Genomic DNA, 23,019 nt, shown 5'->3' with positions numbered 1-23,019 from the left:
CCGTACCAGCAGGTGGCAGTAGCTGAACAGCCAATCAGAATGATCAGATGGCCCGACAAGCTCAAACGCCAATTCAACATGTCGAATCGGCCGGAAAAAAAACAGACGAGGACCAACTTCAGCCAACGGTGTGGAACACACTGAGAAAACTTAGTCGGCCGATCGTCGGCTTGGTGTGTTCCTGCCTTAACCATATGGTATAACCATACTTATTAGCGAACAATCAGTGTAATAAAAATTGCATGTAAACTGGAGCGAAGATTTCTGCTCATGTCATGTACACATCTTACTGAGATTAAGACCTTACTCTGATGAGAAATAACCGTTTTATTGGTGCACATGTAAACATAGTCACTAAAGACATATAAAACAGTTCTCTCCTACATGAATACTCATGTGGTACTTTAAGGTTTTTTTTTATATATATATCTGATAGTCTTTCCACAGTGACCATATATAAATGGCTTCTCTCCAGAGTGAATTCTCAAGTGTTCTTTAAAGTGTCCTTTCTGATTGAAACTTCTTCCACACTTTTGGCAGGTGAAAAGGCTTCTGTCTATTGTGAATTTTCATGTATCTGTTAAGGATTCCTTTAAGAATGAAACCCTTTCCACACTGTTGGCAGGTGTAGGGCTTCTCTCCAGTGTGAATTCTCATGTGGACTACAAGGTTTCTATATTCAATGAAACTTCTTCCACACTGAAGGCATGTGTAAGTCTTCTCTCTAGTGTGAATTCTCATGTGCCTGTTAAGGATTCCTATGTGGTTGAAACTTTTCCCACACTGTTGGCAGGTGTAAGGTTTCTCTCCAGTGTGAATTCTTATGTGGTCTTCAAAGTGTCCTTTCTGTTTGAAACTCTTTCCACACTGAGGGCAGGTGTAAGGCTTCTCAGTGTGAATTCTCTTGTGGACTTTAAAGTTTCCTTCTCTATTGAAACTCTTTCCATATTGTTGGAAGATGAAATTACTTCTAGTCTCTGTCTCTTGAGCCATTTTTCGTGAAGACGTTTCTCCAGTCTGTGAGCAACTAAAAGATTTTTCTCTAGTAATGAAATCATGATGATTGTTATGTTGATCTTTCTCTTCCACTTCATTTAGTACTTCAGTCTCCTCTTTCAGTGCCATCAGGTCTAAGGTGAAAAAAGACAAAAATAGTAAACCCCAGTTTATTGACATCAAAACATTTGACATGTAAAGCATCAAAACCAACTGCAAGAGAGCACAACAGAACAAAACAAGAGAAAATCTAATTTAATTTAAAGGTCCCGTTTTTCGTGGTTTTTTGAAGCTTTGATTGTGTTTATAGTGTGCAATATAACATGTGTTCATGTTTCGCGTGTAAAAAAACACAGTATTTTTCACATAATTTACTTATCTGTATACCGCTGTTTCCACTGTCATAAAAACGGGCTGATGACTTCCTTGTTCTATGAAGTCCTCCTTCAGAAATACGTAACGAGTTCTGATTGTGCCAGCGGTTCCTGTGTTGTGATTCGACAGCAGTTTAGCGCATCTTGCCCGGAAAGGTCACGCCTCTTACCATAACGTGGAGATGCACGCGCTCAGTGTTATTGTAAACATGTCTTTAATTTTACCCTATAAATTTGAGCCGGAATCAGACCCGGTGATTGGACTGCGGGATGAAAATAACAGCGTTTCGACGACATGGCGACAAACACACTCTACAAACGCAACTCTTGCGTATTCCTGTGGGAGGAGGTTAGTCAAAAAACTGTTTTAGTGACGTCATTAAAGAAGAAAGTAGAGGGATGTAGTCCAAACTGGCCGTTCGATGTAGGCGACTTCTGTTAAATAAAATATCTTGCTTGGCATTGAACTTTGAGCTTTAACATTTTACAGATTTTATTTATACTCTAACAACAACATTACACACTAACTAAAGTTTGAAACATGGGATCACGAAGAACAGGACCTTTAATATTTAAACACCAGGAGAAAATGTTTCATGTTTAAAAATGTTAAATTTTAACAGAAAACACGTATTTGTGCAGAATTTCAATCAGGAATTAAGCCCCCATCATTGCATAGAAACTGCTTGTTGACCTGCTTTTACCATCAGATTGTGTATCAACTAGGCTTTAATTCAATATCAATATATACAGCTATATACTTTTATTGGTTATATAATTTAAGTGCAATTCCGATATTCAAAGCAGTTCCACCTGAGAGTCAGAAGATGAGGCACCATAAAAGTTTAAGCAAACCTGTCCCTGAAACATCACCACCACCAGCTGTGTCAAAAGAGAAACCCATTCAGCAAACACAGACGGCTGCATTCATTTCCTATGACAAGCAGTCTAAACGTCGTAAAGACATTACTAAAGCTGTTACAATCTTCTTGGTTAAGTACATGATGCCGTTTAGTATGGTGGGAAACGTGGGCTTCAGGAAAATTATGTCAGTCATCGACCCCAGATATGAGCTCCCTGGTCGAAAATATTTTTTCAAGCACATCTATACCTACGCTTTATGTTGACTATTATCAGACATTGTATGCCAGAGTTACAACAAATGCGAAAACCCTTAAGCGAAAACTTCATCCATCATAAACATACTCCACACAGCTCCGGAGGGTTAATAAAAGCCTTCTGAAGTGAAGCAATGTGTTTGCATAAAAGAAAAATATCCATATTTAATAAGTTATGAAGTAAAATATCTAGCTTCCACCAGACCGCCTTCCGTATTCAAGTTACGAAGAAAGTGTAAACTGGAGTCGCGTCAGTTAAGCTTTTTCTGTAAGTTGAATAGGGAAGATTATCTGGCGGAAGCTAGATATTTTACTTCATAACTTGTTAAATATGGATATTTTTCTTGTGGAAGCTAGACATTTAATGAGGATCAGTTCAGCTTTGAAAATTAAACCAACCTGTTTGTTCCTCAGTTTCTTTTTGTTTCACTCTGAATGTTTCATCAATCTTCATGTCGTCAATCTCCTCTTTAATAAACGCCATCTTTATAGTAGTGTCACATGGATCTCAGTCGCTTCACCAGAAGTTTTTGTGTTTGTCCTGTTTAAGGTGAGAATAATTAACAAAGAAAAATAAATCCAAATATCTGTTTCTCAAACAGCTCTAGTTCAGTACTGATAAGAGAGTCAGAGTGACAGTTGATTAAATGATTAAAAAAATGAAATGATTAAGAAAATTATTTACAATACAAAAAGTTCATATTTATTTGATTATATTATTACATTTTTTTGTACATCACATTTAATAGATTACACTTGCATGAAAACAGTTAATTTGTAAAAGTTGTCATCACACATTAGTGTTTGTTGTTCTCGTTCATTTACAGTGTTTGATCAGCGGTGATTCGAATCACTGAATCATTTTACGAAGCAATTGATTCAATTGACTCGAAGTTGTTTTTTTAAACGCTGTTTCTCATCACTTTTTTTCCAGTACCTGAATTCATGTTTATGATAAACTGATTCACGTTATATAGAGCGAAATGAGACGCTCCTTTTCTGTTACTCATGAGTGGATGCGATTTACTGCCAAAATATCGTTCATTAATGTTAAATAAAGCATTGCAACTTTACTTTCAATAATGGTTAATTTATTGTACACAGATTGTAAAACCGATTAAATGGACTGAACACTTTAAATGCGTAAAAACACAAACCTTTCTTCAGCCGAATCACAAGAGATGCAGCAGCGCGGCGCAGCTTTATGACATCACACCGTCAGACCAAAATAAAAGTCCCGTTCACATGCTGCTGTCATATATACCAGGGGTGTTCAAACCTGGTCCTGGAGGGCAGCTGTCCTGCAGAGTTTAGCTCCAAAATACCTGCAGAAAGTTTCTAGTATGCCTAGTTAGACCTTGATTAACTGGTTCATCAGTGGACCTCCAGGACTAAGCTTGTACACACCTGATATATTCTGTATATATATCTAACTAACAATGAAGTGTGAGATTTTGTCTAATAGGCAAAACTGTAATGTTTGGGTGCAGAAATCATTTATACCAGATATTACAATAATAATATGCAAATAGCTACAAATGTGATTTACAATTTTTAAAATACATGTTAAAAACAGTGTAAGAAAGCAGAGTTCATATTATGTGTCATTTTGGGCTGGGCAATATGCCAAAATCTTTTTCTAAGATACAAGGGCCCGGTTTTACAGACAGGGCTTAGACTAAGCCATGATTAGGCCTTAGTTCAACTAGGACATTTGAGTAGCTTTTAAAAACGTTCACTATAAAAACATTACTGGTGTGAATCTTGAGACAAAACAATGGCACTGACATATTTTAAGATCTGCCAGTACAAGTTACTTTCAGTTAAAACAGCTCAAACATGCATTTTAGTCTAGGACTAGCTTAAGCCTTGTCTGTGAAATTTTAAATGAAATAACGATAAAAATAATGACATATTAAATATAGATATTTTGGTTATTTAATTTTTTATTATTATTTTTTAATTTATTAAAAATTAGAACAAAAAGCGAATAACACACAATAGGACAAATGTAACCAGTCCTACTCGAATCACTCCGATCTGAGTTTCTGAACATGTAATATATATATATATATATATATATATATTTATTATATACAGCTATGGAAAAATTAAGAGACCACTTAACATTGATTTCTGAACTTGGAGTGGTCTCTTAATTTTTTCCATAGCTGTATATATATATATATATATATATATATATATATATATATATATATATATATATATATATATATATATATATATATATATAAAAAACTTCATAAAACCTGACAAGACTTCTCTAAACCTTCTTACACATTTTTTATGTACACTTCACATTTTAAATAAGATTATTAAAGCAAATAATCTTGCCTTCTCAAACCATGTGCTCCTGTGACCATGTGTCAGAACAGGACGTCCCACCTTTAAAGGGATAGTTCACCCAAAAATGAAAATTTGATGTTTATCTGCTTACCCCCAGGGTATCTAAGATGTAGGTGACTTTTTTTCTTCAGTAGAACACAAATGATGCCGTCTGTCAGCCGTATAATGCGTGTCAATGGGAACTTCGTTTATAAGAGTAAAAAAAAAAAACATGCACAGACAAATCCAAATTAAACCCTGCGGCTCGTGACGACACATTGATGTCCCAAGACACAAAACGATCAGTTTGTGCGAGAAACCGAACAGTATTTATATCATTTTTTACCTCTAAAACGCCACTCTATGTCCAACTGCCCTGCACATCCGGTTGGCTAGTTCAGAAAATGCGTTCTGATGACGGAAGTGATCTCTCGCGCTTTGCTTCAATGAGTGCGAGACATCACTTCCTTTGTCAGAGCACGATCAGACCTCACCAACTGGATGTGCAGGGCAGTTGGCAGTAAGGTTAATAGGTTGTTTTTTTGAGCTTTTTATAATAGAAAATGAAGTAATTATAATTGAAAGTGATAGTCACAGTTTTTTTTCATGTTTAATACTGTACAGCTACTTGCTTTAAAGAAATCAAAATTACTATATAAATAAACAGAACATGACTTGACTGCAGTGCTGAATTGCAGAGCTGGTACAAAAATCCACATTGCAATGATCAGATGCTTCCACAAATGCTGTTTTCTCATGGAGTTAATTTTTTTATTGAAAGCACACATTTACATATTAATCTAAAATCCACCTGAGATGTTTGCCAAGTCACTGCTCAGATATTTTGAACTTCTTTTAACCCCTAGACAAAGAACCAAAAACAACTATGCCTGAGTAAATCAGGATCCTTATGTGAATTCCTAAGGTGTTCACTCTGATCACATATAAAACGATTCTCTCATACATAAATGCTCATGTGGTACTTTAAGGTTTCTTTATAACTCTTTCCACACTGACCATATATGTATGGCACTTTAGTGTATTTATGACTTTTTGGTTGAAACTTTCCACACTAAAGATAGACAGTGTGAATGTTCATGTGGTTGAATCTCTAGGATTCCTTTTTGGTTCAAATTTTTTCCACATTGTTGGCAGGTGTAAGGCTTCTCTCCAGAGTGAATTCTCAAGTGGTAATTAAAGTGTCCTTTCTTTTTGAGGGCAGGTGTTGAGGCTTCTCATTGTGAATATTCATGTGCCTGTTAAGGCTTCCTTTAAGAGTGAAACTTATTCCACATTTTTGGCAGCTGTAAGGCTTTTCTCCAGAGTGTATTCTCAAGTGGTCTTTCAAGTGTGCTTTCTTTTTGAAACTCTTTCCACACTGAGAGCATGTGTAAGGTTTCTCTTCAGAGTGAATTCTTATGTGGTCATCAAAGTGTCCTTTCTGTTTGAAACTCCTTCCACACTGTGGGCAGGTATAAGGCTTCTCAGTGTGAATTTTCATGTGCCTGTTAAAGCTTCCTTTCAGAGTGAAACTTATTCCACATTGCTGGCAGGTGAAAGGCTTCTCTCCAGTGTGAATTGTCATGTGGCCTAAAAGGATTCCATGAACACTGAAACTCTTTCCACACTGAGGGCACATGTAAGGCTTGTCTCCATTGTGATTTCTCATGTGCCTGTTAAGACTTCCTTTAAGAGTGAATCTTATTCCACATTTTTGGCAGGTGTAAGGCTTCTCTCCAGTGTGAATTCTCATGTGGACTAAAAAGTTTCCATGTTCACTGAAACTCTTTCCACACTTTTGGCAGTTGTGAGGCTTCTCTCCAGTGTGAATTCTCATGTGGACTAAAAAGTTTCCATGTCCGCTGAAACTCTTTCCACACTGAGGGCACATGAAAGGCTTCTCTCCCGAGTGAATATTCATGTGCCTGTTAAGGATTCCTTTTTGGCCGAAACGTTTTCCACATTGTTGGCAGGTGTAAGGCTTCTCTCCAGAGTGAATTCTCAAGTGGTCTTTCAAGTGTCCTTTCTTTTTGAATCTCTTTCCACACTGAGAGCATGTGTAGGGTTTCTCTCCACAGTGAATTCTTATGTGGTCATCAAAGTGTCCTTTCTCTTTGAAACTCCTTCCACACTGTGGACAGGTGTAAGGCTTCTCAGTGTGAATTTTCATGTGCCTGTTAAAACTTCCTTTCAGAGTGAAATTTATTCCACACTGTTTGCAGGTGTAAGGCTTTTCTCCAGAGTGTATTCTCAAGTGGTCTTTCAAGTGTCCTTTCTTTTTGAAACTCTTTCCACACTGAGAGCATGTGTAGGGTTTCTCTTCAGAGTGAATTCTTATGTGGTCATCAAAGTGTCCTTTCTGTTTGAAACTCCTTCCACACTGCGGACAGGTATAAGGCTTCTCAGTGTGATTTTGCATGTGCCTCTTAAAGCTTCCTTTCAGAGTGAAACTTATTCCACACTGTTGGCAGGAGTAAGGCTTCTCTCCAGAGTGAGTTCTCAAGTGGTCTTTCAAGTGTGCGTTCTTTCTGAAACTCTTTCCACACTGAGAGCATGTGTAGGGTTTCTCTTCAGAGTGAATTCCTATGTGGATCATTAAATTGTCTTTTCTGTTTGAAGCTCCTTCCACACTGCAGGCAGGTGTAAGGCTTTTCAGTGTGAATTTTCATGTGCCTGGTAAAGCTTCCTTTTAGAGTGTAACTTATTCCACACTGTTGGCATCTGTAAGGTTTCTCTCCAGTATGAATTCTCATGTGGGCTTTAAGGTTTCCTATTCTGTTGAAACTATTTCCACACTCTTGGCAGATGAAATTACTTCTAGTCCCTGTCTTTTCAGTCATTTTTCTAGAGAATGTCTTTTCGGTCTGTGAGCAACTAAAATATTTTTCTTCAGTAATGAAATCATGATGATTGTTATGTTGATCTTTCTCTTCCACTTCATTTAGTACTTCAGTCTCCTCTTTCTGTGCCATCAGGTCTAAAGTGGAAAATACAAAAAAAAAAAAAGTTAACACCAGTTTATGGCACAAAGCAACAGACATCAAAACAATTATTCATGTAAAGCATCTAGCGGAACAAGAGAAAAACAAAACAATGATATAAAAATAACCAACATATGTAACACCATTAATTGTTTAAATATAAGAAAAATGTCTAACATTTAATTGTTTATTTTTCAGAGAAACAGTTTTTGGGAAGAATTTCAATCAGGATTTAAGCCCCATCATTGCATTGAAACTGCTTGTTGAAGTTACAAATTACCTGCTTTTACCATCAGATTGTGTATCTTAGCAAAATAATGACAATGATAATGGCGGTGGCTACTGTGACTCTTGATAGCAATGTGCACATTTTGTTAATTGATCTGTAGAGTAGTCTACAATCACTGTACTTTGCTTGGACGTCATGCATTCTACTTATCAAGCAACTTATCTAGCAGTTTAATGATTTTGAAACCCAAAACACTCTATGAGCTTGGGATTCGACTCGGACAAGACCCAGAGGTCTACACAGCAGCAGACTTGCCTGACATCACTGATCAACGCAGGGTGTGGTCTAAACTGTGTAAAAGACTCATGCAGGGATTATCATCAGACTAAAGGCTAACCCCTACAAACCTGGCTAACGTCCATTCTTTGGAAAACAAAATAGATTATTTATGACTGAATTTAACCACTCAACATCTCAACTGTCAGTGCAATGCAAAACACTAATCTGCATTGTGTTTATCACTGGGCACTTTCATCAGGGCAACCTGAGAACCGTACTACTGCATTATTACTAACATGTTAACTTCGCAACCAGGGGAGAAAACAAATTAGATTGGGTTTACACAAACATAAAACAGGCCTTTAGGGCAGACCCCCCATCCCCACCTTGGAAATTCAGACCATTTTTCTGTTATGCTAATTTCATCAATCAGGCCCCTACTAACCAGGAGCAAGACATCTATGAAACAGATCAGGACTTGGCCAAAGGGAGTGGTATCAGCACTCCGGGACTGTTTTGAATGTATGAAATGGAATGCTACCACTGGAAATCAGCACATCAATCTAGAGGAGCACGTTATACAGCAGTGAACAATCTGAATGGTTATTGTCCAGTTGCTCGAACCCCCATCATTATGAAATATTTTGAGAGGCTGATTCTTACTCATATTAAGGCTGTCATTCCTGCTGATCTGGACCAACATCAGTTTGCATGACGATGCAATCAAAAATGCTCTTCACACAGCCTTAATATATCTGGACCAGTCAAACAAATATATGAGGATGTTGTTTGTTGATTTTTAGTTCAGATTTAAATAACATAATTTCTAACAGACTTGTCCAAAAGCTGACGTACCTGGGCTTGGACAGTTCACTGAGCTTATGGAAACTGGACTTCTTAAGTTACAGACCCCAAACTGTCAGGATGGGAAGCTGCACTTTATCAACTTTGATCCTGAATATGGTAGCACCGCAGGGGTATCTCCTCAGCCCTTTCCTTTATAAACTTTTTACATATGACTGCTCCCCCATTCACCCCTCCAACACCATCATTAAATAAATAGAAGAGACTACTGTAATAGGGCCGATAAAACAATAAGTATACCTAATTTATGCATACACTAGTTTATGCGCACAAGTTACAATCCATTTAAACAACTGTTTTTATTCTTTCATGCTAGAGTTGTACAAATCAGGGTAATTTCTAACCTCTTCACAATCTCTCATCCATATAGGCCTCCATTGTCGCTGTAGCTTGCATTTGTTCTGGTCTGTTCTGTTTATGCAGTTTTTCTTCAACTATCTTGTGAATTGACAGCCCCCGGGGCACAGTTTCCACCTTGTGATAATATGTGATAATAAATGGTTTCATATGATCACTATCCTTAAATAAAAGACTTTTTTGCATGATCAGCCATATTTTCAAAATCAATGCCAAAATTTCACAATTTCTGCAAGGGTAAGCAAACTCTTGAGCAGAACTGTATCATGGATTGTGTGTCATTGTGCTGCAGTGCTGGGGTAGCCCTCATACATCACTCCAGGATTCCCCTTGTTGTGGGACTTTCTAAAAAGTGCTTAATGTGAAAAGCACATAATAAGGCTTCATGGGCTTATTATAAAAGAGCAAACTCAGTCACTATACATGTTCTTCAGTTGATGATGATGCATATATACAATCTCACAGATTAGCCCAGAATATGAACACAATGCACAAAGATTCACATTAAGCATCTTCTGATTAAGAAAACCTTGGTATGAGGTTAGCCCCATCACTGCAGCACAGCGACACACAAGCCATGATATTATACACAGGAAGGGAAATTACCAAGACTTTGAATTAATTGCATAAATGCAGCTTTTGTGTCTTAGGGTTTTTTCATTGTACGATGACAATGTTGTCAAAACGATTCCCGTTCACACAGATTCCAAAAAATTGACTAAAAATGCTGCATTATGCATGCCAGTCCAGTAGTTGGCGATATCCCTTTAGCTCAAAATACCCCATAGATTTTTTATTATTCAATTTTTTAACTGCCTATTTTGGGGCATAATTAAAAATGCGCTGATTTAGTGTGTGTCCCCTTTAAATGCTTGCACTCCCCGTCCCCAAGCTCGCAACTCTATAATACATTGTATAAACAAAGTTCACACAGCTAATATAACCCTCAAAATGGACCCTTACAAAGTGTTTGTGATGCAGCATATCAGATCATGTAAGTATGGTATTTATTTTCTGGATGTTTACATTTGATTCTGAATGAGTTTGATAATATACTATGCTGCGGCTAACCATACCATACCAACTTTATTTGTTAAGCACTTTACAACAACCAAGGTTGCCCAAAGTGCTGTACAGAAAAATAAACATATGTACAATTAAAACCACACAATAAAAACATTCAAATAGCAGATTAAACCAAATACATAAAGGCAACATCTTACTAGGTGTCATAAGCCACGGAGAAGAGATGGGTTTTAAGAAGAGTTTTAAAAACAGATAAAGAAGAGGCCTGCTTTACATGTAAAGGCAAATCATTCCAAAGTTTAGGACCAATCACAGCAAAAGCATGGTCCCCTCTGAGCTTACGCTTAGTTTTAGGCACAGTCAGAAACGGCTGATCATCTGATCTGAGAGAGCAGACAGGTTTATAAGAATGTAGAAGCTCAGAGAGGTATGGGGGGGCAAGACCATTTAATGATTTAAAAACAAATAACAGAATTTTAAAATGGATCCTAAAGTGAACAGGCAGCCAGTGTAATGAAACTAAAATAGGGGAAATGTGCTCATGTTTACGCGTGCCCATTAAAAGACGTGCAGCTGCATTTTGTATCATCTGGAGACGGGTGATGGAGGACCCACTAACCCCCACATAGTGAATTACAGTAGTCCAGCCGTGTGGTTACAAAGGCGCGGCTTACAGTTTCAAAATGTTGTCTTGACAGAAATGGCTTAATTTTGGCCAGCTGCCTCAAATGAAAGAAACTTGACTTGACAACAGCTTTAATCTGACTGTCAAATTTAAGCTCAGGGTCCACTTTAACTCCTAGGTTTGTGATACTAGGTTTAATATAGGGTACCAAGGAGCCCAGATCTACAGGCAGGGTCGCAGCGGTGCCTCCAAAAACCATCACTTCTGTTTTTTTTTATCATTAAAATTTAAAAAGTTCAGAGCCATCCAGGCCTTTATGCCATTGAGACAGTCGAGTAATTGTCCAACAGAGTTATCATTATTCCTTTTCAGAGGTACATAAATCTGACTGTCATCTGCATAACAGTGGAATGAAATACCGTACTTTCTAAGTATGGAACCAAGTGGGAGCAAATACAGAGAGAAAAGTAGAGGGCCGAGGACTGAGCCCTGTGGGACCCCACACAAAAAAAGGAGCAGAGGAGGATACAGAGTCACCTAAGCTAACACAAAAAGTTCGATCCGGTAAGTATGACTTAAACCACTCCAGTGCTATGCCACTGATGCCCACCCACTGCCTTAAACGTGAAATCAATATTTCATGATCCACTGTATCAAATGCAGCAGTTAGATCTAAAAGCACAAGGATAACACAGTCACCAGAGTCAGTGGCTAAAAAGATATCATTAAAAACTCTTAAAAGAGCAGTTTCAGTGCTGTGCAAGATTTTAAAACCAGACTGGAAAACCTCTAATATGTTATGTTCTTCCAAAAAGGCCAATAATTGACTGTACACAATCTTCTCCAGGATTTTTGAAAGGAAAGGCAATTTGGAAATGGCCTAAAATTAGCAAGAACTGACGGATCTAAAGCAGGTTTTTTAATCAGAGGTTGAACTACTGCATGTTTTAAAATTTCAGGGACCACACCCGAGGTCAAACTACTATTTATAACTGCAACAACAGATGGTCCTATAGTGGGGAAAACCTCCTTAAATAATCGAGGGGGGACAGCATCATTTGGAGAACCCGAGGGCTTCAACTGACCAACAACCTCCTCTAAAGAGGAAAAAGTCACCGGCTCAAAATGATCAAAGACAGCCAAGCAGGGGACAGAGATTGAAGGGTCTGGAGCTAAAGGTACAATTTGAGACCTGATAGAAGTGACCTTATCAATAAAAAAAGAAAGAAAGTTTTCACACATAGCAGGCGATGCCTCCATACAAGCATTCTGCGGGGCATTTAAAAGTGAGTCAATGGTGTTAAACAAAACACGAGGCTTGTGACAATTTGCCAGAATAATATCTGAGAAATGTTTTCTTTTTGCATCTTTCACAGTTTCCTGATAGTGACGCCAGCAAACCCTTAACATTTGAAGAGACACCTGCAGTTTGTCCTTCTTCCACTTGCGCTCGGCTCTACGGCACTCACGTCTGGCAGCATGAGTCATTTCATTTAACCAGGGCTCAGATTTAGTTTTAGGCTGCCTGGATTTTAATGGAGCCACAGTGTCAAAAACAGTTTGGCAGGTGGAGTAAAACCATGAGCTATGCTCATCAGTGTGCAATACAGACTCAGGAGTAATGGAGTTCTGTCTGAAAGCAACCGAGAACTGAACAGAAGTGGAAGGGTTAATCATACGACAGCGCCGTGCAGCAGCGCGAGGTTTAACTGTATGACCGGCAAGAACAGTCTCAAATAAAACAGGCATATGGTCAGAAAACACGGCATCACAGATCTCTAGATTAAGAACAGGCAAACCATATGATAAAACAAGATCAAGTGTATGTCCATGTTCTTGTGTGGGTCCAGACACCGATTGCACAAGATTAAAAGAGTCAATGAGGTTTAAAAAACCCTTTGCCATTGGCTTATCAGGACAGCACACATAAACATTAAAATAACAATAAGAACACGATCATATTTAGGCATGATTTCAGCCAAAAAATCAGAAAAGTCATTTAAAAAGTCCTTATTGTACTTGGGGGGCCGATAGACCACAGCACACAACACTGTGTGAGAGCGACCTATCTCAAATAAACTCAGTTCAAAGCTGCTGAAAACAGATGACAGCAATATCTGCTTACATTTATAATGACTCTTATATACAGTCGCTATTCCTCCTCGGCCAGATTTTCGTGGGGAGTTAAAGTAGCAGCAATCATGATGTAGAAATTCAGTGAAAGCGCTAGACTCACCATCAGTCAGCCATGTCTCAGTTACACAGAGGAAATCCAGTCCTCGGGACGTGAAAAAATCCTTTAATACAAAAGTCTTATTTGCTAGAGATCTAGCAAATAAGATCTCTTATTCCTGCCCAAACCTGGCAGGAACCGGCGGGTCCGCGGCGCTGAATGTTCGTGAAACCCGACACAGAGACCGTAAGTTGCTGTGATTCACTCCGCGCCAACGGGGACGAGGAGAGCAGGGGCCGCGGGGCTGGACCAGGCCTGGACTGGTAATCTGGCATACCGGGCAAATGCCCGGTGGGCCGACGCGCTTGGGGGCGGGGCCGCGATATGATATGATTTTTTTTTTTTTTTAATAAACATAAAATTGGCCAACGATCGGCCCATAAAGCAGGGACAGCGGCCCATTGGTTCATTTTCCATATTGACACTGGGCTGGCCCAATCACATCTCTTAACAGACTCCACCCCGTCCCCTCTGTTTCGTGTGTCAGGTCAGATCAGATGCAGTGGCTCAGAGCCAAAACATCTGTGGATTAGGAGGATGGAGAAACAAAAGCGCAAGTGCAAGGGGGTGCGGAGAAGTTGCGGGCAAATTTTTTTTTTTTTTTAAATGTAGAGGTCGATGCCTCAAACGTGCAAAAATTACTGACATGTTTAGTGCGGTTACTGTAGCTTCAGTTTCCAAACCTACAGTACCTGACGACGTGCAAAAACAGGTGAACATAGAAGAACATGGAGACACCTGTCAGGCAGAGGAGCAGCAGGTGTCTGACAGTGAAGTCAGTGAGGGACAGAGTAAGCAGGAGAGTATAATAGAAGCGGTAAGCAGGGTAGTTACATGATTAACAGGGAGGGAGGGAGCGAGGGACTAACGATGCGACGACAACAATGATGATGCTTTACCTAAATTAATGAATATTATAAGACAACATAATCGTCGTCGTTATTATGAAGTCAGACTGTCACCTACTGCACTGGTCACTCAGTCAGCTAAAGTCAAATAGCACATCAAAAGCTATTTTGCACTGTTTTTTGTAGCTAGCAGTGTGCCCTTGTAGCTATCAGAGTTCACTTATGCAGTAACGGCCCTTCTCATTAACTAGAAAAACCTGAAATGATGCAATCTGATTTAAAAAAAAATAAAAAATATTCAGGTTATTATTATAATGTAATATTACTGATGATGTGTTTATTTCTCAACGAGACTATAGGTGTCTATTTATAGCTGTTAGTCGTGATGATGGTCTACTAGATCTCACTTTTCAGCTATAAAAAGTTATGTTTTGTAGCTCTTGTACTCTGGTATGAACACTTGACTTGATTTGACAAGTGAATAACATGAATATAACTTTATTAGGACGTTTTTTTGTGAGTAATTTGGTAGTATAGTTTTCTTTTTCATTGTTTTTAATGGGGAGTATCTAAAGAATGAGAGGTAAATGTTTGACACTTAAAGAGGGGTTTGTGCTCTTTAAAACAAAGTATATTTGTAAGTGTAAATTATAGTTTTTCTGCTGTTTCATTGAAAAAAAAATATCTCTTTATAGAATTATCAGTATTTTACATCCATGTTCTAAGGGTTAAGTAGCTCTTATAACATGTAGCACATTATAAAATATGTGCATCTATCTACACATTGTTATAGATTAAAGATACTGGTATGGTGATCATTTAACTCATTCAGTTATCATTCTCTTCCCTCTCCCTTTCTCTCTCTCAGGATGCCCTCATTATTGTGGTTCATTGTTCATAGTTTTTGAGGGTGTTCAGAGGGCCATGCAAGTAAGTATAAAATATGCACTGCAAAAAAGGGGTGTCTAAAAAACAAGATTAAAAACACTAAGGGAAAAGATACTCAAAATAAGTGAAATTATCTGTCAATGCAGCAAGATTTCACAATTTCACTTGACAAGATTTCTTGAATTAAGATATAATGCAAAGTTAAACACTTAAAATAAGAATTTTTTCCTGATCTTTGCTGTCCATTGGTGTGTAGGCCCTACTCCACTGCCACCTTTGATCACCAGAGAGTCAGTCAAGAGAGAGTGAGTACACTGGTCCACTTGCACTTACTACTCAGCTTTGTAGGGGCTTTCGGGAATGAAACAGTAGGTATGCATATTTACAGGGACCGCAAGGAAGGTGTACTCGTGGGTGGCGTCCGACCGATTGTGGTGGGCCGGTCTGAGCAAAAATGCCAGGGCCATTTTTTTGTCCCAGTCCAGCCCTGGGCTGGACCACCTCTTCCGGGCCGACGACAGATATTATCCAGGCGTCGACAGGGTCCAGCGAGCGTCGAGAAATAACGAGGCTAGGCACGACTCCAAACTCAGTCCAAAAAGGCGTAGAACAACATGCAAGCTTCAACCTCACCAACCGGCCGCTGCCTTTTCCCCGGCGGCGGGTGCGCTTTCGTCGGCGGACACGCCTAAAAGATGGAGCCGGGGCGCGCCAAAGGTGAGGCGGGAGCCTCGCCAGGAGCGGGGGCAAAGTTTCACGTCCACCACCATCCAATTTTACTATATTTTCGACAGAAAATCGCAAATCCAACAGTGTTTGGCGATCATACACCAGTAGAGAGTCAACATCCCGGGCAAAAAGTAAAACAAACAGCAACAACACACACGGCAATGACAGTGACAGACGGCAAGCCACACACACTGGCGCCATCTTGTTTTTCCAAGTTCATGTTCTAAAGCTAACATTCACTGTTGGAGAGAATTTATAAAGAATGAAGTTGTGTTTATGAATTATACAGACTGCAAGCGTTAAAAAATGGAAAAAAAAAAACCCCGACATGGATCAGGTCTCCGTGAATACATTAAGAAACAATGGTAACCTTAACCCCATTTAACTGTACATTAGCAACATGATAATGAAACATTTAGAAAGACAATTTACAAATATCACTAAATATATCATGATATCATGGATCATGGACAGTTATTATCGATCCATCACCCATTTTTCGCTATTGTCCTTGCTTGCTGACCTGCACAACGGCTGATGATTTGGCTGTGCTGCTCCAGATGTTAATACTGCCTTGTCTAATGCCTTGAACAAGGGCTGGCATATGCAAATATTAGGGGCGTAAATATTAATGACCCAGACTGTTGCGTCACAGTCGATGTTATGTTGAGATTCGCCTGTTCTTCAGAGGTCTTTTGCACAAATCAAATTTACATAAGAAGGAGGAAACAATGGTGTTTGAGACTCACTGTATGTCATTTCCATGTACTGAACTCTAATTATTTAACTATGCCGAGGTAAATTCAATTTTAAATTCCAGGGCACCTTTAATACTAGATTCATGGGTGTGTTTTGGGGTGCAATAGACCAATCAGAGTCTCATCTCCCATTCCTTTTAAAAGCTTGCACCATGGCAGATACTATTTATAGACACCCTCAACCTGATGAGTCAGTTTAAATACACGTGTGTATTGCCACAATTAGTCAAATAATTAATAGTTTCATTCGTCATTACGGCAAATAGGTTATTCTGATACATGAAATGACAATCCATTATGACATGTAGGTATGTACACAATAATAAACTTTTAAATTGTAATCCTTTAATTTTTAATATTTGGCATGTTTGTGTGCTGCTGTGTCTGTAATAAGCACTCATTACTAATGTGCACTTTAAATAAGAAAAATAAATAACTATAATTCTGCGCCATTGACTTTAGACCAGGCTTTTCTTGGTCATTTTCAGTTACCTCAAAATAGCAACATGCCAACAATGCACCTGAACATACCTCGTTTTCAGACCAATATGCCCATGGGTGAACAGATGGGCACAAGTGCATTTGCTATTTAAACAATGTGGGTGCTGGATGTGAAATGTTAACTGCATCCGGCTGAAACTAGCAAAAAACACTTGCATCGCATTTGGAGTCACATTGCGCCGGGTATATGGTAGGGTCCATAGTGTTTGAGAGCAAAAAATAATTATAGTGTAATTAAACAAAAGATTTCATGTTGCAAAAATAATTTATAGCAAAACTCTTTGCAATGCAAGTAAATCTTTGTTTTTTTCTTTGTGCAGTTTTCTTCATGCATGCTCAAATTGGCTCTCTGTTCTTCTGTCATAGTTTGCGACTCTAAAACGTTTGCTTGCGAGTTGAAAAGTTTTGAACTCAAGTGAAGCTGTACTTCAGTGGGCGACATCCAAGCACCAGAATGAAAGACCTGTTTCTGTTGGTCACTCTTCTTTGGCACAATAATTAGCTGAAGCTTGTACACGCAACTGTATGTTATCCATTTACAGGCGACTGTAACAACATTCAAATCTCAACCTCTTCCTCTTGCGCCTCCCGCATGACTTCCACATGAAACATATGGAGATAGATTATGATCCACAAATAAATTTAGAGATTCACAAAAAATAATCATATGCACTAATAAATAGAATGAGATCCACAAATATGTTTATTCAACTTACGGAACGAATGCAGCACCTGTTCCATTTTTTCCGTAAGTAGAATAGGGAAGGCATAGGACATACAGCGTAAGCTTTTTGAAGAATACAAAAGTGCGGTTTTGGCGGAAACACTTGGAAGGCGATCATTTGTGTTTATAAAGCATAACGTTTACATTTTTTTAGAAAATGACAGATCGTTTCTCTAGATAAGACCCGTATTCCTCATCTGGGGCCGGTTGCATAAACATAGACACAGTCTTAAGATAATGGCTTAGAAATAGTCTGACTAACTAAAGTCACTGAAGAAAGATCGTTGCATAAAATAAGCACACAGCAGTCTTAAGTAAGACTGTCTATATTGCATTGCTTTGTGGGAAAAATAAGACGCTGAACAACTTAAACAAAATGGCCGACAGTGGGCGCTCGTCACAATTTTCCTTCGCTGAAAATATTTGTATTTTGGAGGAATACAATGCTTCCAAATCCACTTTAATGAATAAATTTAGCGACTACAATGCCAATAGCAAAAAAAACAAGGCGTGGACAACAATAACTGAAAAAGTTAACAGCGTAAACCCGTCTGTCTCGCGATCCGTCAAAGACGTTCAGAAACGTTTTAAAAATATGGTCCAAGAGGCAAAAAAGGAAATATTCAAGCGAAAAAAACCCTGCAACGGGTGGGGGACCAAATCCTAAATTGAAAAGGACAACGGAAATGATAATTTGAAATATATGGAGAGGAATCTCCGATGTTTTGGGGAATCCCCGGGGGGAGGGAGAGCGGAGTATCCGGGCGGACGTTACCTGCAGCGGGGGAGGATACCGCTGTCGCATCAGTTCCGCTTCAACAGTCTCATGAGTAACAATGTTTCGATAGTTATTGTTTTTGCTTGATTTAAAAAAAACAACAACAAAAAAAACTGTACTATTGTTTTGGGTTGAGTACCAATTTTTACCGTCTAGTAGACTGCGAGGTGATTTTAACATTGGTCCCTGAAAACAATGAAGCGCCTGTGACGAGCCAGGACCTAAACAACACAAAGCGAAGGTAAAGTTATGCTTACAGTCTTTAAACCGCGAGTTATAAGTTACCAAGTTAGTTCATCCTCTATTATTCCTTACAATGATGTAGTTTTTAAGTTAAAAACAGATTAACAGTGTTTAAAATAATAAGTGGACACAGATCAGGGAAAGTAGCTTGTAATGCCATTGTAACGTTAGTGCTTATGCAATCACTATTTGCTGAGGACAGTGTTTTCAGATTATAGGTTATATAATCAAAGACTACTTTTGTCAATATAGGCTATAAAAAAAAATGTAATTTGTAAAAATGCAGAACATTTTCTGTGATGGGTAGATTTAGGGTGTGGGTTATATAGTTATAACATGTTTAACTATCTATTTCTAAAAACAAAAGAAGTTTATGCAGTGTCTCCATTTAGATAGCCAAGTAAACGTGTGTGTAAAAAGTTTTTTTTCTAAAATTAGTGAACTACAAGTAAACTTTAGTATGTAGTAAGTAGTATGCAGTATGTAGTGCATTTTTGCAGAAGAAAAAAAGTACAACAAAACTTTCTAATTTTGCTAATGTTGTTGTTTTTGTTTGTTTGTTTGTTTGTTTTTTTGTAAAGAAGATGATTTGGACAGCACCCAAATGGCACCTGTGGGACATGGCTCAGACACAGACACACAGAAAGACACTACAAGCAAGATAACCATGAACAATATACTTGAAAAGCAATATGAAATATTAACACTGGAAGAGACTAAACTAAAATTAGAAATAGAAAAACTAGAATTAGAAAAAACTAAGCTAAAGTTGGAGCTACAAAAACTTGGACATGAACTATAGATCTCAACGACCATTGTCCAAGAACTAGTCAAATAATTGTCCAAGAACTAGTCAAATAATTGTATTTAATAATTCCAGTTATTTAATTTTGAATTTACTTCTTATGTAATGTTTACATACAGAATCTTTAGATATATTTAAGAGATTTTAAGTATTTTAGTGAAAGTTAATGTAGTTGTAATTTAAAGATTATATAGTATTTTTACTGATTTAGCTGAGTTTTTACTGATACTATGCATCAAATATTGTGTATTGATTCTCGATGAATAAATTATAATATGTCCAATTCATTTAAAAGTTATCAATTCTTCCATTTTTCTCAGTCAAACTGAGAAAATGTTTTCTACAATCATTTGTCGAATGTAACGCCCAGTTCCATCTTCATCTCCTGCCTCTGCGATCTCCAAAGTGGGTTCTTCAAAAATTTGGTCATCCTCCATGTCTGGGAGTGCAAGATTTCTATTAAAAGGAAAGTGATCTTTTACTCATGTAATTTATAATCATTGGGGAATATGTAGCTAGGTGTTTTAATTACAGTTAAAAACTTATTACCTTGCCTATGTTGTGCAAAACAACACATGCACAGATTAATGTTGCAGACTCTTTCTGGTTTCATTTTGAGCTCTGCATGCAGACAATGAAATCTTTCGTTTCAGGACTCCAAAACACCTTTCAATAACATTTCTTGTTTTGGCATGGGCTGTGTTGTACCGAGTTTGAGGCACACTGACTGGGTTCAAGAAGGGTGTTAGAAGCCAGGGTTTTAGTGGATAACCAGAGTCACCCAAGAGCACACCCTGCAATTCTCCTCTCTCAAATGCATCATGAATTTGGGAATTCACTAAAATTCTTGAGTCATGGGTTGATCCTGGCCAACGAGCGACACAGTTGAGCACTCTCAGTTTGGCATCACAAATTGCCTGCACATTAATACTGTGGTAGCCTTTCCTATTAACAAACAATGGCTCATGAGTTGAAGGTGCTTGAATCCTAATGTGTGTTCCATCAATGGCTCCTACAACATTTGGAAATCCAGCAATGTTGAAAAAATCTGCCTTCACCTTGTTCAAGGTAGAGACATCAGTTCGGATAAAGTGGAAGTCTGCCTGACAGTGCATGAGCAACCCGATGAATAATTCTTGATGCTGTAGACTTATGTACCCCAATTAAGTCTGCAGCTGCATTTATAAAACATCCTGTGGCAAAGAAACGTAGAGCTAGACATACTTGTAGCAGTGGAGGGATGCTAAAATTTCTTGAAGTTTCAGGCCTCAGATGCTCCTGCCAAGTCAATTGCTAGTTCTTGTATTGTATGTCTTGGAAATCTTAGCTTCTCCAGAAGTTCCTTTTCACAAAGTACTTCCAATGGGTTTGAACGGTCTTTGAAAACTCTTTCTCTTCTTATTGCCCTTTCATAAAACCAAAGATTAAAATTTGCCATATCGCAAGACAAAGTTGGGCCACTTTTGTGAATCTAGAGCATATTTTTCTTTTGACAGTTTGTTTCTATGGCAACATAGATTGTAAGAGAAAGTTAGCCAAGGGGGAACCAGTCTTACTTTTTTGTCTCAAATTAGACCAATCTAAAATTTCATGCAACCGACTTAAAAAGTAAATACCAGTCTTAAAGAAAAAAAATAGACGACTAACTTGTAAGACTAGTCTTAAATAGATTTATGCAACCGGCCCCTGGTATTGTTTAAAGCCCTTTGAAGCTGCACTGAAACTGTAATTTTGACCTTCAACCGTTTGGAGGCCATTGAAGTCCACTATAAGGAGAATAATCCTGGAATGTTTTCATCAAAAACCTTCATTTCTTTTCAACTGAAGAAAGAAGGACATGAACATCTTGGATGACATGGGGGTGAGTAAATTATCAGGAAAATTTTATTTGAAAGTGAACTAATCCTTTAATGCTTCATGCATTATTTTTTATCAACACTTGAATGTGGGTAAGTTTCATTAATTAAAAGCAATATTTTGAACAATTTTGAACATTTTTGTCAAAAACTACATTAGGATCAGATACAGAATGATGATTAAGATTAGACTGGGTAGATGAGGACACTTTTAAAAAATATCATTAATTTCTGCAGAGCTGGACATTTTAATAAGGAATCAGTTTTAAGTTCAGGTTTGAGAATGAAACCAACCTGTTTGTTCCTCAGTTTCTTCTTGTTTCACACTGAATGTTTCTTCAATCTCCTCTTTAATAAACTCCATCTTTATAATAATGTGTCATGTGGATCTCAGCCACTTCACCAGGAGTTTTTCCTGTGTGTTTAAAGATGAGAATTATTAACAGAAAGAAAAACAAATCTCTGGGTGTCTCAATCAGCTCTAGTTCAGTAGTTCAGTGCACTGGTGAGAGAGTCAGAGTGAAAGTTAATAGTCTCAAATTACCTGATTAAAATATAACACAGAAAGTTCATATTTATTATAATTATATTTCACATTCAATAATTTGTATCACATTTAAAATAGATTACACTTTCAATGAAAACAATAGCAGTTGGTTTGTAAAAGTTGTCATTACACATGTCTGTGTTTGTTGTTCTCCTTCATACACTGTTTGAGCAGCGGTGATTCGAATCACTGAATCATTTTACGAAGCAATTGATTCAATTGACTCGGAGTCTCAAACAACTCACTTTCTCTCATCACAGTACCTGAATTCATGTTTCCGATAAACTGATTCACGTTATAGAGAGCGAAACGAGACGCTTCTTTTCTGTTACTCCTGAGTGGATTTACTCCCACAAACGTTCGGGTCATTGATTTTAAATAAAGCATTGCAACGTTAATTTCAATAATGGTGAATTTATTGTACGCAGCTTATAGAAACGATTAAATGGGCTGAACAGTTTGTATTAATTTAAACACTTTAAAAGCGTAAAAACAAACCTTTCTTCAGCCGAATCACAACAGATGCAGGAGAGCGGCGCAGCTTTATGACATAACACCACTAGACCAAAATAAAAGTCCCGTTCACATGCTGCTGTCTATATAGAGAGAGAGAGAGAGAGAGAAAGAGAGAGAGAGAGAGATTTTGTCTAATAGGCAAAACTGTAATGTTTGGGTGCAGAAACCATTTATACCAGATATTATGCTATGATAAAATATAATAATAATGATAAATGATATGCAAATATGTAAATAGCTACAAATGTGGTTTAAAAGTTTAAAATACATGTTAAAAACAGTGTATGACTTAAAGGTACAATTTGTAAGATATTCGCAGTAAAATATCCGAAAACCACTAGGCTAGTGTTATATATTTTGTCCAGCTGATTACTAACAATATCTCTAATGTTTTCAAC

General features: G+C 37.9%; 1 protein-coding gene, 1 long non-coding RNA gene and 1 pseudogene across 2 annotated transcripts; 1 reads left to right on the top strand and 2 right to left on the bottom strand.

The window, feature by feature from the left end:
• Positions 1–307: 307 nt before the first annotated feature.
• On the bottom strand, positions 308–3,837 carry LOC125245284 (gastrula zinc finger protein XlCGF49.1-like). The gene is made up of 3 exons (XM_048155821.1): positions 3,646–3,837; positions 2,888–3,029; positions 308–1,130 (listed from the first exon to the last, which is right to left on the bottom strand). Exons 2-3 carry the CDS (start codon positions 2,970–2,972, stop codon positions 496–498), a joined length of 720 nt encoding a protein of 239 aa, XP_048011778.1. The 5' UTR covers positions 2,973–3,029; positions 3,646–3,837; the 3' UTR covers positions 308–495.
• A 2,053-nt stretch (positions 3,838–5,890) lies between these two features.
• LOC125245238 lies at positions 5,891–22,695 on the bottom strand (annotated as a pseudogene).
• Positions 13,703–15,916, top strand: LOC125245313. Its single transcript, XR_007179483.1, has 3 exons — positions 13,703–14,245; positions 15,145–15,206; positions 15,421–15,916. It is a non-coding gene; the product is annotated as an uncharacterized LOC125245313 (long non-coding RNA).
• Positions 22,696–23,019: the final 324 nt, after the last annotated feature.

The sequence above is a fragment of the Megalobrama amblycephala genome, linkage group LG14 (assembly GCF_018812025.1).
Source record: "Megalobrama amblycephala isolate DHTTF-2021 linkage group LG14, ASM1881202v1, whole genome shotgun sequence".
Lineage (NCBI taxonomy): Eukaryota > Metazoa > Chordata > Actinopteri > Cypriniformes > Xenocyprididae > Megalobrama > Megalobrama amblycephala.
Note: the sequence above shows the minus strand (reverse complement) of the source record. Positions and strands in the feature narration are given on the sequence as shown.